The 17,031-nt window shown below is 41.9% G+C and overlaps 1 protein-coding gene across 4 annotated transcripts in view; it reads right to left on the bottom strand.

Moving 5' to 3' along the window:
* The window catches only part of SLC14A1 (solute carrier family 14 member 1 (Kidd blood group)), a 152,255-nt gene that overhangs the window by 18,824 nt on the left and 116,400 nt on the right, over positions 1–17,031 (bottom strand). For all 4 annotated transcript variants that reach the window (XM_078674741.1, XM_078674739.1, XM_078674740.1 and 1 more), the window contains exon 6: positions 6,487–6,634. In XM_078674741.1, the coding sequence (XP_078530867.1) occupies positions 6,487–6,634 (148 nt within the window). The remainder of the gene's footprint in view (positions 1–6,486; positions 6,635–17,031) is intronic.

Genomic DNA, 17,031 nt, shown 5'->3' with positions numbered 1-17,031 from the left:
CCACCCGAACCCAGACCTAATAAAATTCCTATAACTGGGTCTCCGGGGGATTTTTACTTTCCCACACTCCCTCCACATCACTGGGTCACTACTGTTTTTACCGAGGGTAAGATCCTCCTGGTGGAGGCTGCATACCGAAAACAAACCCGATGATTATGCACACACGTGTCTGAAGAGCGGAGAATCAAGATATACCGCTTACCACGCTACCCCACACGTGCATGAGGGTTTTATTTGGAGACACCGTTGTTCGATCTCCTGCATACCCTGGTTCACGCAGGACAAGTGATCCCTCCCTTCTGATTATTTGTAATTACCCAAGGAAACTGAGGGATCAGTACTTTCCTTCTCCCCCATCCATTTGATTAGCATTTACTTGGCCTTTGGACATCGAGAGTAGAGGGATGTTGATGCAGATGGATTGATGGTTGGACTGAAAGGCGACGGAGGTCCGTGAACCAATGCTGTCTCGGCCAGTATGGGGCAATGAGAATCAAGGTGCAGTGTTCCATTTTCATTTCCCGAATGACTCTGGTTATTAGGGGAAATGGCGGAAATGCGTACGCAAACACGTTGCGCCATGCGATGGAAAATGCATTTCCTAGTGACCTCGGTTGGGGATGCCAGCTTGCGAAGCTGTGGCATTTGGTGTTCTCCCTGGTGGCAAAGAGGTCTATTTGCGGTCTCCCCCATTCCGAGAAGATGTCGTTTAGAACTCTTTGGTCCAGTTCCCATTCGTGGGACAGTGACCTCTGTCTGCTTAGAGCGTCCGCTATGACGTTGTCTTTTCCTGGGACATACTCTGCTGTTAATTTGATGTTGTTGTGTAGTAGCCAGTTCCAAATTTTTTCCTATTCGCGAGACAGTGTCAGCGAACGTGTCCCTCCCTGCTTGTTCAAGTAGTGCATTGTGGTTGTGTTGTCCGTTCTCACAAGCACTGCTGAGGTTTTGATGCGAGGGAGGAATGCTTGTAGAGAGTGTAGAACTGCTCTCAGTTCTAGGAGGTTGATATGTAGAGTCTTCTCTTGTTCCGTCCACTTGCCACTGATTTGCAATTCTTGAAGGACTGCACCCCATCCTTCTAAAGAAGCGTCTGTCGTTATGACATGTGGAGTTGCTGGTATCAAGAACGTCAGACCTTTCGACAAGTTCTTGTCTGTTGTCCACCAAAGTAAAGCCTTGGTTATTTGTCGAGTGATGACGATGTGATCCTCGAAAGAACCTGTACATTGGGTCCACTGCTTGGTCAAGGCCTCCTGAAGGGGGCGCATTCTGAGCCGACAGTGAGGGATGAGTAGTATGCAAGAAGACGACATCCCTAGAAGGGATTTGAAAGTACGGACTTTGATGGTGTGTTTTGAAGACACTGCGGTAGCCAGAGCCATCAGTTTGTGTTTTCTTTCTTGAGATGGGAAGGCTTTGGAAGAAATTGTATTTAGAGTTGCCCCCAGGAAAGTTATAACTTTGGTGGGCTGTATGGTCAATTTCTCGTAGTTGAGAGTCAGACCTAGGCGCCGGAAAATAGCGAGACAGGCGTTGGAAGACATTTGCGCGTCTGTCATAGATGGTGCCTTCACCAGCCAGTCGTCCAGGTAGGGGAAGACCTGGTGATTTTGCTGTCTCAGGAAAGCTGCCACAGGAGCCAGGCACTTTGTGAAAATGCATGGCGCTGATTTGAGGCCGAATGGGAGGACACAGAATTGGTAGTGCTGACCTGCTACTTCGAATCGTAGGAATTTTTTGTGGCGTTTGTGTATCGGGATATGGTAATATGCGTCTTGCAGGTCTAAAGACGTCATAAAGTCTCCTTCCTCTAGGGATCCTAGGATTTCCTGGATAGTCACCATTCGAAACGATTGGCTCTTCAAGAAGGTATTGAGTGCCCTGAGATCTAGAATGGGCCTCCATTTCTTCTTCTTCTGTTGAATTAAAAAGAAGCGGGAATAAAATCCCTTCCCTTTTTGAGCTGATGGGACTCTCTCTATTGCTCCTTTCTTCAACATTGAAGAGATTTCTTGCAGAAGTAAATGAAGGTGCCTGTGTTGAATTTTGCGAGGAGGAGTTAACGGTGGGATTGAGTTGAATTCCAATGAGTGACCGTGCTGGATTAGTTGGAGTACCCACCGATCTGTTATCGATCTCCAATTGCGGAGGAAGTGTGTCAATTTTCCTCCAATTTTGAATGGACAAGACGGTGGCGGGACTGGCTGCTGGAAATGGTCATTGTCGTCCACCGGCTGGTTTCCTCTGGGATTTTCCCCTAAAGTTCGATCTCCCGTAGGAGGTCTGACGACCTTGTTGCTGCTGTCGCTGCTGATATTGTGAGCGATTTTGATTGTAGGAATAAGAGGATTTTCCTTGATATGATCCTCTGTATGAGGGTTGACCCCTTCCTCTGTGCCCTCGAAAGGACTGGTTCTTAAATTGTAAAGTGCTGAGAGCTCTTGCAGTGTCAGTGTCTTTTTTGATTGTCTGCAAGGCCTCATCTATTTTTTCCCCAAATAGGTGTTGTCCGTCATAGGGCATGTCCAAAACTTTGGTTTGGACCTCTTGTCGGAAGGATGTTGCTTTGAGCCATCCTTGTCTGCGCAAAACTGCTGCGCCTGCCAACTGTCTGAAGCCAGTCATGGCGACATCTACAGCGGAATCAATGATTTCCGATGCTGACATTTGTCCTTCTTTGAGGAGTGATTGAACCTCATCCTTCAAATCTTCGGGTACATCCGCTAGATACGGAACAATGTCTTCCCATAATTGTCTATTGTATCTGCCTAGTAGCGCAATGGCGTTGGCCACTTTGACAGTCATAGCTCGTCGTCGTCGGTGTTGACGTCGATCGTTTCTCAAGCGTCGACGATGAGGTCGTCGACGGCTCCTTCGTCGACGGTGCTGTCGTTGACGACGTGCTTTTGTCGTCGACGGTGCTTTCGCCGTCAACGGTGCTTTCGCCGTCGACGGTGCTTTCGCCGTCGACGGTGCTTTCGTCGTCGACGGTGCTTTCGTCGTCGACGGTGCTTTCGTCGTCGACGGTGCTTTCGTCGTCGACGGTGACTTTGGCGTCGACGGTGACTTTGGCGTCGACGGTGACTTTGGCGTCGACGGTGACTTTGGCGTCGACGGTGACTTTGGCGTCGACGGTGACTTTGGCGTCGACGGTGCTCTTACCGATGTCGATGGTGTCTTCGTCGACGGTGTAGGCGTCGCCGTTTTTTGTCTCGTCGTCGTCTGCGTCGACAATGTTGTCGACGGAGCCTTGATGAAAGTCGACTGCTTTTTTATCAGTACAATCGATGACAGTGGCTTACCCATCGTCGACGATTGGGTGGTCGTCGTCGTCGATGAAGAGGCAGACGACGCCATCGTCGTCGATACTGTTGTCGTCGACGTGTAGACATAGGTGGTTTTTCTTGAAGAAAACGTCGACGAACTCGTCGACGATGACTGCGTCGGCTTTCTGAAGGTAGTAGCATCCTTCACAGACGTGTCAGAGCTTACCTCAGAAGACTTTGTGTTAGTTTTTTTATGAGGGACGTCTGTAGGGCCAGGGGAAGCATCCCTTGGCCTCTTCAAGGACAGTTTGGATGAAACTGAAGCCATTTCACTGCCCTCCGAGGAAAGGACATCATCCTCTCTGGTTTTAAGTCTGTTCAACCAGAGGAGCAGTCTTCCTTCTCTGTCTTTAAGAGTCTTAGTAGAGAATGTTCTACAAATCCTACATTCTTTAGGAGAATGATCAGGGTAAAGACAGTAGGCAAGTTTAATGTTTGTCATCGACGTGCAGTCTCTTCTTACCACAAGATGAACAGGCTCTAAACAGTCCTTTCTTCTGTTGATCAGCCATTGTTGTTTGATAAAGCAAATAATCCAAGTTTTATGAAAAAGAGATAAATCCAAGAAACCCGAGGAGAGCTCAGGTGGAGACTCCCTAGCACAACGTGCGGTAGAAAATCTGAGAGACTGAGGCTCCTGGCAGGAAGGTTCTAGAGGGAGGTGGTAGCTGATTGGCTACCTTCAGGATTTTAGTCCTTTCTACAAAAGGACATAAATAGGCTACTAAGGCAAGGCCCTTAGGCCTACTTTTCTCTATGTATGTCTATAGGACATTACTTTTCTATGTACCGGGGGCTCCCATCTCGACGACGGGGAATGAATCAGGCATGTGAATCTATGAAAGACACCCATAATACTGGATAAACAGTTTTCCATTTTCTAACAAGGACACTAAGCAAGGAGATATGGGACACTGATATCGAGCTCTGCATTTTATGATTAACTTTTTTTATGCTCCTCTCAAATGATGAGATTTAGTAATGGTATTCACTGGATTGGATAATCAAATTATTTTACGTGATTACAGCCCCAACTCCCATTATATGATTTCTTAATGAGAAGACTCTTATACAATCATATACATCAGTATGCACATTGAGGCTTTATTTTGTATATGCTACAAGAACTGCTCATATTGATGGTTCTATTTGTGTACCACTATGACATACAGGTTATTTAGTAAGGGAGTTTAAACTATATAAACATTGGAAAAAGTAGTTATTTAAAAAACTTCATGCACCAATAGAAACTACGTGTCCCAGAATATATTGGGTATACACCGAACAAGGTGTATCAGATGCTTTTTCTAAAACAGTCCCTATATTTATTAGTGGTGAGCGAAATGGCTTACAAGCTTTTTTTTTTTACAAATCCTTTAGTCATGTAAAAATAAGGGGGAACATTTCAGATACATTTTTGCCATTTTTTTTTTGCTTACAAAGTAAATGCACAACAAGTAGGTCTTTACAAATAAGGTCATCCGTCATTTTGCTAATTCTATTGTTTACATTATTTGTCACTCTTGGTTCAATGAAAGTTTGTTTAATATCAAAACAGTTTACGTTACATGAAACTAACTAGCCACCTAAAGGAACCCTCCAAACCTCTCCAAATACAGCCTCACTTCCAGCATTTCTTTACCTGGCCAGTGTACCATACTCCCCACAAGCTTTACGACATTGTTAAAATAATATTGAGGAGTGGCTTAGAAGGGATTATTTGGATTGAATATTTCAGCTCCCAAGGGATTGCTCATCTTTACTCTTAAATGACAGATAATGAACAGTCTAGAATTACATAAATTTTTCCAGACACCTGAAATCGTTGCGGACAGACTCAACCACGGAAGGCGGAATAGACTAGAACACCCTAGTCTGTCCTCCTAAATCCATAGGTCTAAGCCCATTCCAAATTATTAAGCTTTCCTTAATTAAGACCCCAGTCATTAGTGTTTAAAATATCCATGTCCCATTTACAGTAAGGAAATATATGAAGGTCCATAGGTCATAACAGCCGTGCATACATATAGCTTTACAAATCATAAAAGTACCAGCAAATATTCTCCAAATCGGGCAATGTTTACACCATTTCTTCATCTAGGTTAAGCATATTGCTTCAGTATCTGCCCAATATCACCTTAAGTATTCTGCAGAACCAGGGCATAATGTAGAGGGCCCTGGACTGAACAAATTTGAATCTCATTACCCAATTCCTACTAATTCAAACCCACATAATGCCAAACAATACAAAAGTATAGCCGATCCTTACAACTCTGCCAACACGTGTTTCGTCATTCGGGACAAGACACCACGACTTGCTCAGGGCTTTTAGTTTTCCAACACTAAGGCCATACGGAGGTGCCGACGAACGCTCTCGCAGTGGATTGCTGCTAGATACAGCGCACATGAGGCGGACATGATACGAGTCCGTTTGGAGCACGAACATGTATCGGACTTTGCTAAGTAAATATATTATCTCTCTAACAAGATTCGCTCGAGAATTACTAGCAACTTGCCCAGCCATATTTAGGCTGGGACGGAAGTATAACCAGCCAGAAGGCGTTCAATACTGATTGGAAAACTGAAAGCCCTGAGGAAGTTGCGGGTGTCTTGTCCCGAACGACGAAGCACGTATTGGCTGGAATCAGAAAGAAACTTTAAAACATACATGATGTTAATGTATTTGTTGTGAACTTTAAGTCATTAACTTGTCAAAATCTGTATGTTGGTGTGCTAGGGCCTGAGACAAAGTTGTAAGGATCGGCTGATCTTAATGTGGAGGTGTTGGACGATTGCCTCTACCCTAAGCACCCATAATTGAACGATATTAATACATATAATATTGACTAACTGGTGAGCGCCATCTCGATCCGGGGTATAAATCATCCCAAATCATTTCATACAAAAGTATATATTAAACTTTAATAGAGTCCGACAAAAACAATTGAAATAGGTAATGTCTGGGACTCCAAAAATCTTAAGGATGATAAAGCAGTAGATGGACAGAGTTAGAGGTTGGCAGAGAGGGAGAGCAGTTTAGAAACAGAAAACAAACAGACAGATCAAATGGAGAGAAGTTTCACTTTCCCAAGTTGACCCTTGGAAGGTAGGAGCCCTGGGCAATTGCCCACTTTACCATTGCCTTAAAATGTTGTACCTGCTAACATTCCAACTGTTGATCCAATAGCTGCATGCAAACAGATCATTGGAGAAGATATGAAGAGAGCAACCAGGAAGATTCCACCAGTCCATGCATTGTCACACCCATATACCTGCCCAATTCCGACCGGAATAGCTTTCAGCAGCTAAAAGAACAAATAGAGGCATTTGAGCTTGCTTTATTTCATAAATTATAATTTTTTTACATTTATTTCCGAGATAAAAACTTCATCATAATACATTTCAAAACATACAAACATGTTAAAAGTTGTATACCACAAGCTCATTCAGATCTCTCTATTTGCCAACAACATTAGGACATTGTTTTCTCAAATATAGAGACCGCAACAGTAAAGTGCATCAACAATGGCAGGTGTTCACGACAATTATAATAAAGTGAATTAGTAATAAAGAATACAATGAATAATTACTAGTTACATAACTTGTGAAAAAAATATTAATTATATACACTGTATTACCCAAAAGGATACCCTCAACTAGCAATAGTATTTCTCAATTGCAAGATAATCTAAATGTATAAAAACGTAATTTATGCTCAAAGAAAAAAATTATATATATATATATATATATATATATATATATATATATATATATATATATATATATATATATATTCACAGAAAAAACCATAGGTTATAGACCATATATAGTTAGGAATTAGCATTTACAAAACCTTGAAAATTCACTGAAAAAACCATAGGTTATAGACCATATATAGTTAGGAAATAGCATTTAGAAAACCTTATTTTACTCACACAAAACCATTGAAATTCCATATATAGTTAGTTGCACTAACTATATATCGCGCACCTGCAATCCACTGCTGATGATGTCACATATTACATCATTCATGACATGGTCAGTGACATCACTGATGACATCACTGATGACATCTCAAATGACATCACTGATGACATCACTGATGACATCTCATTTGACATTACTGATCACATCACTGATGACATCATTCATGTGATGATACAATGAACCTCTTCAGACTCTAATATAACCTTAGATACACTCAGTGTAAACAGACACTCACAGACTGTCACTCATCCATGGAGTTACTCACACACCTAGTCAGTCTTGCAAAGAATCAATCACACCTCGATTTCCTCAACTATATAGTTATACACACCTTACTTATTGGAACATATAATAACACATATTTACTCTGTTATACAATCCCTGATACAAGTTCACAATAATCCATACAGCCACTCACACATTCACTGGCTCTTATGCACAGTTATTTATATATGTCAACTATCACATGTACTGTGTTTTACATATGTACTTACTTTGACATGTAGCACTGAGATATCCATTCACTCACCAATACACTCATGCACACAGTCAACCGCCCATACAGATGTTTCCACATGCACTTTTGAACCCATACATCTAGTGAATCAACTGCTCACACATCTATGCACAGAGTCATACACCTCCCAGACACCCACACACACACTCAGTCTCCCATACAAATACTTGGGCAACTAATCAATAACCCATATAGTTAGTCATATAGCTAATGATCAACACATGCATCAGATTACAAAACAACAGACACAATGATGCACAATTTAAAACAGTTTAGTCACTAACCCATGCACTCAGTGAGACACATTTAATCACTCACTTATACAGTCAGTCATGCACCTACTAAATCCTTCATCCAGACACTTATACATCCACTCATTCTTCAATATGTAAGACATATTTTAACTTTACAGAAGCATACAGTCACTGGATGTTGTCATCAGTGATGTCATCAGTGATGTCATTTGAGATGTCATCAGTGATGTCATCAGTGATGTCACTGACCATGTCATGAATGATGTAATATGTGACATCATCAGCAGTGGATTGCAGGTGCGCGATATATAGTTAGTGCAACTAACTATATATGGAATTTCAATGGTTTTGTGTGAGTAAAATAAGGTTTTCTAAATGCTATTTCCTAACTATATATGGTCTATAACCTATGGTTTTTTCAGTGAATTTTCAAGGTTTTGTAAATGCTAATTCCTAACTATATATGGTCTATAACCTATGGTTTTTTCTGTGAATTTCATTGGTTTTTTAACAGCTAATATCTGTAGCTGTAAAATGTATTCTTCTTTAAATCCAAAAATATATTTTATATGTTTATGAATAATTTTTTTTTTAAAATATTTTTTTTTCTTCGTTCCCGCTTCGCGAATCGGGAAGCTTCCCGTTAGCTGACCTTGATGCCGCGAAATAGACCGCGAGCCGGTAAACGTTTCTTTACCGCAAGTGCCGCGTTAGAAAACATCGTGACGCCTCCCGTCCGCATGACGTTCCACGTTGTCGCTTGATACGTCATATGACGTGCTACGTTAGCAAACTGGTACGCGAAGCGAGTGCCAAAGCGCAGGTTTCTGGAAGCAAACCGGGAGGCCCTGCAAAGCGCTTAACGTAAACACAGCAAGTCATGTGACTTGGTAATAACACTTTTCATTGGTTCATTTCACTTTTGGTTTCCTAATGATGTAAGACTAGGTCATATAATCTAAAATGAACACTTTTGATTGGTTGAGAACTCTTGTTTTTCCCAAATGATGAAAATCCCTCCTTCTTTCCTCACTCTGACTTTCATCATTGTGAGAGAAAGACCCTTTGTGATCACTGAGCAATGGCTTCTTTAGTAGCTTCAGCTGGTGCTTCCCCACCACCTCCACCACATCCAAGGAAGAGTGGACCACCTGCTCAAGTTGTAATTCAACAAGAAGAAGAAGAAGAGGAACAGGAGGACGAGCACGAAGAGAGGCAGTTTTTGCCTGAGCAGCCCAAGACGTCTCACCGGAAAGAAAACTTCATTTGGCAATTTTTTAAAATTCCCAAAGGTCAGAAAAAAGTAAATGCAAGATACGTAACTTGCCTTATATGTCAAGATAGACTGTCCAGAGGGACCGACAAAAAATACAGTTTCGGAAACTACACAATGCATCGCCATATGACTAGGTGGCATCCTAACAACTACAGTGCTGCACAGTTTCGGAACGACCTAGATAATCTCCCTATTATGGCCAGAAGATCTGTTGTACCGGAAGTAACGGGACCAGAGGGCAGGGAGATGGTGCCAAATATACAAATGAGATTTGGTGAAGTAAAACACACCTGCGTATTTTGCGATGGATTCATTTCCTACGGAGAAAGAAGCATCACTCTGATCAACAGAGCTATTGACTATCATATGCAAGTTTGTCCGAAACGCCCAAAATAATAAATACTTCTTTTTTTTGTTTTGTTGCTCCTGTTGAGCCCTTTACAATGAATCGTTTTCATTGCCCCCTCCAAGAAAAACCCAAAAAAATATAAAACTGTTCCGAAAAATTCAAAAACAGTAAAAAAAGGTTCAGAAAAATAAAAAAAAAGTTCTTTTCAGAACTACCTCCCCGTTATTAAAAAATTGGTACAATATTTGGAACTGTGCCAACCTCTATTTCTCTTAGTTCGCTTCCTAGTTCGCTCGCTGGTACGCGAACTGGAAGCGAACCAAAAACAGTAAGTATAAGGGAAGGAAACACACACTTATGTTAAAAGAAAGACAGCTATAGGGGAGTAAACTAGAGATACTATTACCCATAATCCACTACTGATGATGTCACATATTACATCATTCATGACATGCTCAGTGACATCATCAGCAGAGGATTGCGGGTTTTTTGGCAACATGCCTTATCCACGGTTTAATAACGCTGCCTTTTGCTTTATATAAGTTTTCAAATTGTATGAAATATATACCAATAGGTCTTTATGAACCTTTAGGTAGTGCTTTTGTTCATGAGGTCTGGTCGCTTCCATACACATACAGATGTTTCAAAGATGATCAAGAAGTTTATCTGAATGGAGAGGAATGCACTGAGACGCCAGATCATTCACTAATGTGTAGGCACATACAGTTACACGATTCATGCAACAAACACCGACCAAATATGGCTTGCGTGTTGCAAGGCACGCCAGTTCCTGCTATCATCCCCACGTTCAAGTTGTTGGAAAATGGTAGTTATTTGATGCTCAATAATGAAGATTGTTCTGAGTTAATTAAAAAGTATTCCTTTTATCGTAACAGTAAGTGAACGGGTTATTTGCTGCAGAAATGTTCTATTTCCTCCCACACATGAACATAGGGAGTTTTCAATCTGGCCACAAATACCAACCTTGGGACACGTTTCAACGGCATGACAAGAATAAGAGCTCTTTTGTCTCAGAGAGAGGTGGCCTTGAGTTCGGCCCGTGAAACTTTCGTACTTCACATAGCGAACACCCGTACACAGGTTTGCCTTTCAATTTCAGCAACATGTTTCCGACTATCTTTAACGCATCCTCCACAAAATCCCTGGCACACTTTTTTAAAGTTGTTACCAGTGGTCTCGTGACTTCATTTGAGAAAATCTTTGGAGTCATCCCTGCTCCCTTTCATTCCATTTTCTCCACTCTGGTTCGTGGATTGCATTTTTACTTGCATTACCAGCGGACGCTCTTGTGCTTTTTTACATTTTTAAATATGGATGTCCCTCCTATGCAACCTCCGACCCTGCAGCTGCTGACACTGTTCCGCAATCGCATGCTAGAATATTATGGCACAATGCCGTTGGCGATATTAAGCACGGCATATGGATTATCTTTTCGGTTCTCCTACTTCACCTGTGTCCAGCCTGTATTTCACTGCCTGACCTGTGATTTCGATTGGGCCATTGATTTGTGTCTCTGCGGACCGGTTTCTCCTGACGTCGACTTTAATCAGCTGATGACTCCTATCATTACTCACGAGTTGATTTGTCCTGGCGAAAGGATTATGGCTGTGGCATTGATGCATGGACTACTTGGTCCCTGGAATTTACTGGCGGCAGCACAGTCTTTCTTGGAACACAGCTTTCTTGAAAACCCACCGAGCTGTCCTCTGATGGTGATAGAGGATCCGGTGCTGGGAGAGCACGTATGTTCTTTTCCGCTTTTAAATTGGATGGCTGAACTGTTTTCGGATGAAGACGGTGACTTCCTATTGGAGGCTGTTGCAGCTTATTTTGCATACACAGTTATGTCATAGACCTTTTTCATGTTTGATATGCTGAGTACTAGCATTTCATTGACAATTCATTGACTTATTTGTCAAGTTTTTATTATTTACCTTGCCTATTGGCTTAAGACTCGATAAAGTACTTGGCTGTTTTATTTTTCTTTAGCATTGAATTTTCCTAGTTTTTAATGCTTTACCTTGCGGACCGTCCACATATAAACTTGCAATCTGCTCTCATGAGATGGCACTTCTATTATCTTATTCAGTTCGTTTCCGGATCATGAGGAGGTGTCATCTAGGTCCTGGATATCTTTACACCGTGTTAAGTTAGCATGGGCTCATTACCGGTTTAAACGCCATTTTTCCTTTTTTGCAACTTCTGCACACGACACTTAGTTGTTGCTTTAGCTTTCCACCTAGTAGTTCATCGTGGTTTACATGAGAATAATATGTTATTGGTCTACTATCTGCTTTACTTGTTAAACTATATCTGTACAGCGAGTGCTAAAGTTTCAAGAACAACACGATACAGAATTGTTATGAGGTCTGATCTCCACGACTTCATACTCATAACATAAGTGCAACTTCTGCCAATTCTGGGCATGAGGCGGGTTTTATATTGCTTTGCCGAACACACATACACAACAGTTGATGCGGTTCACATGAAGAGAGAGCTGGTGTATGCTGATGTGATTCCTTCAAATCTAAGACACTAAAGTATGGACACGCCCTAAACCAACACAAAGAGACCTTCTTAGCAAATAATATAATATGTGTATTAGGGAGGGTGAGATATAAGCAGCCGCGGGCCGTGGAGGGAGTTACGATGGGGCAGGGAGGCGGGGAGGGGGAGAAGCAGGGTGGAGCCCTCTCTACCTTGCCCCTCCCCCTCCCCGCCTCCCTGCCCCACCGTAACTCCCTCCACGGCCCGCGGCTGCTTATAAGTGTTGCTAACTCTTATTCATTTACAGCATGTTAACATACTGTCACCATTCGCTTTTTATGTACTAGTAACTATGCTGGTAATTTTGCTACTGATAATATGTGTACTTGTATTCTCCACCCTGCTTCTCCCCCTCCCCGCCTCCCTGCCTCACCGTAACTCCCTCCACGGCCCGCGGCTGCTTATAAGTGTTGCTAACTCTTATTCATTTACAGCATGTTAACATACTATCACCATTCACTTTTTATGTACTAGTAACTATGCTGGTAATTTTGCTACTGATAATGTGTACTTTTATTATCTAAGGTACTACGCCTGAGAAGACGGCATTAGTAAATAAACATTTCAAATACACATGTGTTCTTCTTAACTCCATGTTCTGGTTTCTAAGAAATATATAACGACCGACTGTTCATGAGTTCCACGTATCCTGAGGTATTATAAGTTCATATTCTGGATTGTCTAAACATTGAGAGTTTGTTATATCCAATGTGACACTGTACCTAGCTTGCTAAATAGTTTTTGATTACTAACGTGAGTTTTGGGACACCCTAATTCGCCGAGGTTCCAATCCTCTGTCCACAGTTCTGTGTGAGAACAGAAACCCTGCGACAGGGGCACCCCCGACCCTTGCTGGAGCTTCATCACACTTGCGATACAACTCCAGCAATGCGCCACCTTTACGGCACAGATACATCACGCATCTGTGCTGTTTTTGCCCCATGATGCGCCGCATTGTAAATGCAGCACACCATAGGTGACGGAACAGCGGCACAGAATGACTAACACATCCCTGGTGATGCGCCAGTCATCATAAATCTATCCCTATGCTTCTTATCTTGTTAGAGATGAACCGCCATATGTATCATAAAAGTTATTTGCATTTCCTAAATAGCGAACTTTAAGGAATAAATAGCGATTCTTTACCATTCCTAGTTTGCGATGAGCTATTTGCTAATTAGCCGAATGTAGCCCAATGAAGCCCAATGTAGCCCAATGTAGCCCAAAGATGGCCGCCAGACACACAAAAAAACAAATGTAGCCCAAATATCAGCCAGATGTAGCCCAACTATAGCCCAGTGACAGAATGACCAATCAGCTTCGCAAACCTCCGTTACGCGAAGCGGAGCGCTGTTACAGATATATATCTTTTTTTGAACGTTAATTTCTCAAAATCCACTGGAGCACATATATTGAGACCTAGCAAAGGCACATCGGGCTACCAGTCCCTAATATTTTGCCAAGTTTCGTGCAAATCCATTCAGCCGTTCAATTATTATTTTTATTATTTTTTTTTGCCCCGCGGGGCCCTTTTAAAACCTCCACATCAAACCTAGGGGGTCAGCGAGGATCTACTATGCCCCCTTATAGTTATTTCCCCCTTTGTTTTGACCTCCTCTTGTCTCTCGATCCTACCGAGAGACAAGATGGCGGCCGCTACGGACTGTTTGGAATGTTGACAGACGCCGGAGAACCAATCAGCTTCGCTTCACAAAGCTCCGTTGCGCGAAAAGTCCGCGAACCAGAGCGCTAACCGGTCCGCTGTTACAGATATATATATCTTTTTTTAAACGTTAATTTCTCAAAATCCACTGGAGCACATATATTGAGACCTACAAAAGGCACATCGGGCTACCAGTCCCTACAATTTTGCCAAGTTTCGTGCAAATCCATTCAGCCGTTCGGGCTAAAAGTGAGGCCAACCGCCCTATGGAAAACTCAATGTTAAAAACACGTTTTGGGACCCCCCTTTTTTCTCGGCCCCCACTGGACGAACCCCCCCCAAATTTTCAAGGGCTGCTCAGAAACAAAATGTGCCATTTTCCTGAAAATTTCAGCCGATTCCGTCCACAAACGCCAAAGTTATTAGACATAGAATTTTCAAAAAACCCATAGAGAAAAAATCCTAACTATATACACCTACTGGCGACCGCCAGTAGGTAATATATATATACTCAGTTTGATCAATGTAAAAGCTCTAGGCTCTTTTGGGCAGTGAAACGTTCCTCTTGCGAGCAGTGAGGTGGATTAAAAAAAAATGCCGAAAGTGTGATGGATTGGGCAACATGTTACGTTGATTTGTATGGCTCCACTTATCACCCCTGAGGGTATCCAAGCACTGGAGTAGGTCAGATGAAGCTCCTAGTTGAACAGCCAGGTCTTCAGTTTCTTGCGGAAGTGGAGAAGTGAAAGGGCTGTCCTGAAGTGTTGAGGAAGTTCATTCCAGTGATGAAGGACAAGGTGTGCCCTCCTGACTTGCTTTTGAGGGTGACCCATGCAAGGGTGAGAGGTAGATTGCAGCTCTCTTGATGGTTGATAGAGTTGAAGTTAGTAATTAAGGTATGCTGGTCTGGTGTTGTGGATGGCTTAGTATGCATGAGTGAACAGCTTGAATTGTTAACATATATGGATGGGTATCCAGTGTATATGAGTGGGTTAGGGAGTCATGCAAGCACTCCTGGGGACATCAGGATGAGTGTGGCAGCAGTGTTATGGAGGGTCTGTGTATAATGTCCAGCCCTCATCGACCCTCTTTCCCTACTCCCTCCCCCCGCAATACTGGAGCCATTGTTGGGATTGGAAGTATTCGAATTGCCAGTGATTCAAGAAACAGGACTGAGTTTACTGCAAGCTTGTTTGGGATCAGTGGTACCCTGAACAATAAAGGAGAAACCTTGTTGCCACACACCTGGGGTCCCTTGGCTCTGGTGGACAACATAGAAATCATTTTTAAAGCACCTTGAAAGAGGCAGTTTCAAATTCTGGGTGGTCAGTACCGATGAATAGGTTTTCCTCAACACCACTTCCGAATTTGAAACCCCATGCCCTTGCAATGGAACTCATTCAGGCAGTTGAAGATGCATTTTATTTCTTCTGTAGGCTTTTGAGACATTGACTGAATTTCCCCTTGTAGGTCGGGCCTCCTTCCAAAAGCTTCAACACTATTGGCCACAGGATAACAGTCTAGCCTGCCAATATAAAAAGGGTTTAGCGCCTTTTGTTCCAGGCACTAAGCTGCTGGGGTAATCTCTCACTCCTTGAAACTGTTAAACTAATCAGAGTTTCTATGAAGATAGTAAAGATCCATTTTCAACAGTTAAACAACAAGTATTGGGGAGATTTTACATCATGATGAAATGGACAGAGCAGTGGGATTTGGCTTAATCAAAACTAGACAAAAAAAAAAGATTCAACAAAAGTAAAAAAAAAAAATAAAAAAAATAAATCTTTAAATGTTTCCTCTAAAAGAACCATATCAGCTTGGATCAAAGAGGCCTATTCAATTGAAAACTCCAAATTCAGTATTATAAAACGATCTCACCTACTTCAATAGATCTGTTTTATACATGCAGTTTAAATTATACCGTGTGCATGTAAAACCTTTACAGATAAATTAGTGGACATAACCTCTGTGCGAATGACATTCCCTTCAAATACACACTTTCTATGAGACTGAACAAAAGAGAACATGTTTAGTCACAATGTCATTGACAGAAACCATATTTTGTGACTTGTTCAACCATACTATCTAAATGCAGGAATACAAAAAATTGAGGGAAAAGGAGGAGCTCTTCAAATTGCAATGTAGTGGTGATGAAGTCAAGGTGATTTGCCAAGTAAAGCTAAATCCATTCCTCTCGCATCAATATAAAAAGTTAGGTTCCTCAAATTCATTCCAAATGGGTTCATGTTTGTCCATAAAGTTTCTGTACAGAGGGTTCCCATTTGCTTAGTCAGTAATCCTCAACCACTTGAGAGCCAGGATAAATTATCTGTAACCCCTCCCCGCCCCCAAACATGGTTTACTAATTAGCTCATATTAAGGCAGTTTTAGAGCTGCAGGATGTATGAATTAAGTCCCTAATAAGACCAGTTCTTTGGGAGAGCTCAGCACAATTTACTTTCACATAAAACAAGCATTTACAATGCAACGGTTTCGCCTTTGGAAAAGTTAGAGCTATTGGCAATGTAAATGACAATGCCATTTATTTATCTGTTTTCAAAACCAACACAAATTTTGTCATTTACAATGCCAATAGCTCAAACTTTTCCAAAGGCGAAACCGTTGCATTGTAAATGCTTGTTTTGGAAAGCTAAACTAAGTCTTTCGAAGAATTGCCATACAGCTGTTGAGCGCTCTAATATTAGGGCCACTGGATTTATGTGGCAGAGGAAGACCAAATTATGCACCAAGGTTGCCTAAAAACATGTGGCAATAAAAGGCAAATAAAGTAGCACATTTTGTGATAGTAACAGTCTGGAAAAAGGTTTCTGCTCATTAGTACGAGTTTAACACCAAAATGCAGCAATAAACAATTGAAATTTGAGTAGTCAACATTTGCAAAAGGCACTATGTGGCTACAACCTGTAGCCAATGATCAGTTTGTGCCAGAAACTATTATATTAAAATCTGCAAATGATGACGCAAATTGTTGTAACCCATAATTATGATGGAAAACACTTCAAGTTGACCTGCATATTATGGAGCAAATATGTTACACCGATTTGGGTATAACAGGCTATCACGTAGC

Source organism: Lissotriton helveticus, chromosome 2_1, assembly GCF_964261635.1.
Source record: "Lissotriton helveticus chromosome 2_1, aLisHel1.1, whole genome shotgun sequence".
NCBI classification, from domain to species: Eukaryota; Metazoa; Chordata; class Amphibia; order Caudata; family Salamandridae; genus Lissotriton; species Lissotriton helveticus.
Note: the sequence above shows the minus strand (reverse complement) of the source record. Positions and strands in the feature narration are given on the sequence as shown.